Genomic DNA, 1,609 nt, shown 5'->3' on the forward strand with positions numbered 1-1,609 from the left:
CCTCCATCTGGATCTGCCACTGGGGAGGGGGGGGTAAGATGGGGTAGAGTGGGGTGGGCTGGGGTGGGTTGGGGTAGGATAGGGTAATGTAGGATAGGGTTTGGTGGGGTGGGGTAGGGTGGGGTAGAGTAGGGTGGAGTGGGGCGGGGTGCGATATAGTAAGATAGATCAGTCGGTCTGTCGATGAGTAGGTAGGTAGGTTGGTAGGTAAAAAGGTAGGCAGGCGGGTAGATAGGTTGGTAGGTTGGTGGGTAGGTTGGTAGGCAGGTAGATAGGTAGGTAGCTAGGTAGGCTGGTAAGTAAGTGAATTGGAGAATGGAAAAAAACACATTAATAGGTTAGTATATAGTTGTGTAAGAAATAAGGTAGTAAGTTGGTAGGTAAGTAGGTAGGTAGGTGGGTAGGTAGGTAGGTAGGTAGGTAGGCAGGTAGGTAGGTAGGTAGGTAGGTAGGTAGGTAGGTAGGTGGGTAGGTATGTAGGTAGGTAGGTAGGTAGGTAGGTAGGTAGGTAGGTAGGTAGGTAGGTAGGTAGGTAGGTAGGTAAGGAAGTAAGAAAATAATAAGTACGGTAGGTACGTAGATGAGTACTTTGGTAGGTAATTATTATTATTATCATCATTATTTCACGAACACTTTATTGTTTGTAGCAACAGCTAAAATTATGCATGAGACTGATTAACAATAAAGCCCCCCTCGTGCTTAAGTAACCGGATCCAAGTGAAAGTCTCACCATGTTCTCTAAGATAGGGAGATCAGTCTCAAATGTGAGAACCTAGGATAGGAAAAAAGACCCCAACACCATTTTGAGACATACCTTATAAAATGTCATTTTCATAGGTAATCCTTTTTAGTTATAGAACTCTTATGTTTCTAATGTAAAGTGCATGTCGTCATCAACTATGCTGTGAATGCATGGATGTCTGTATGTGTTTGTAGCGTCAAAGTAAAGAGCGTAAGTGTGCACGTTCATTCAGTACTATTTTGTGTTAAGATCGACGTGCGTATTGTAAAACGCCTAGAGTTGGATTGTGAGGAAGTGGGCGCTGTAGAAGTAATCTGCATCATTATTATCGTATTATGATTATTATGATAATTATTATTATCATTATACGATGATGATAATGATGATTTGCAGTTGTTGTTATTGTTTTGTTGTTAAGTGATGTTACTACTGTTGTTGCTGCTGTTGCTGTTGCTGTTGCTGTTGTTGTTGTTGCTGTTTCTGTTGTTGTCGTTGTTGCTACTGTTGTTTCTTTGTTGTTGTCGTTGTGTTGACAACCTATTTTACTCCTAACAAAAGAGTACGTATTGCCTTTCGTAAGATATCAGTCTTACCTTTATCAGCCATATTTTATTAATGTCAACAGAGCAACACACGTAGACCCCCACACTGCACAAAGTACCCGGATGTTGTATCCTTCCAAAGTTGTCTGGTGACTGCTTTCTTCACCTGTGGCCACTACCTTTATATTGTGCCAAGCGGCGACGTCACACCTGAGAAGATCAGGAACTAAAAAAAACTTTTCAAAAATCCCCCAAAACAAACCCAAGCAAAGGCGCGTTGCAGATTGCCCAATCTCTCTCTCTCTCCCTCTCTCTCTCTCTCTCT

The 1,609-nt window shown here is 42.3% G+C and overlaps 1 protein-coding gene across 1 annotated transcript in view; it reads right to left on the bottom strand.

Moving 5' to 3' along the window:
* LOC118478850 overlaps window positions 1-1,576 on the bottom strand; it is a gene marked incomplete at its 3' end in the record, with an annotated part of 5,540 nt that extends 3,964 nt beyond the window's left edge. The window contains 1 exon segment of the mRNA XM_035973187.1: window positions 1,336-1,576. Coding sequence (XP_035829080.1) covers window positions 1,336-1,348 — 13 coding nt within the window.
* Between the last annotated feature and the right edge of the window lie 33 nt (window positions 1,577-1,609).

Source organism: Aplysia californica, unplaced genomic scaffold, assembly GCF_000002075.1.
Source record: "Aplysia californica isolate F4 #8 unplaced genomic scaffold, AplCal3.0 scaffold01052, whole genome shotgun sequence".
In the NCBI taxonomy this organism is placed as follows: domain Eukaryota; kingdom Metazoa; phylum Mollusca; class Gastropoda; order Aplysiida; family Aplysiidae; genus Aplysia; species Aplysia californica.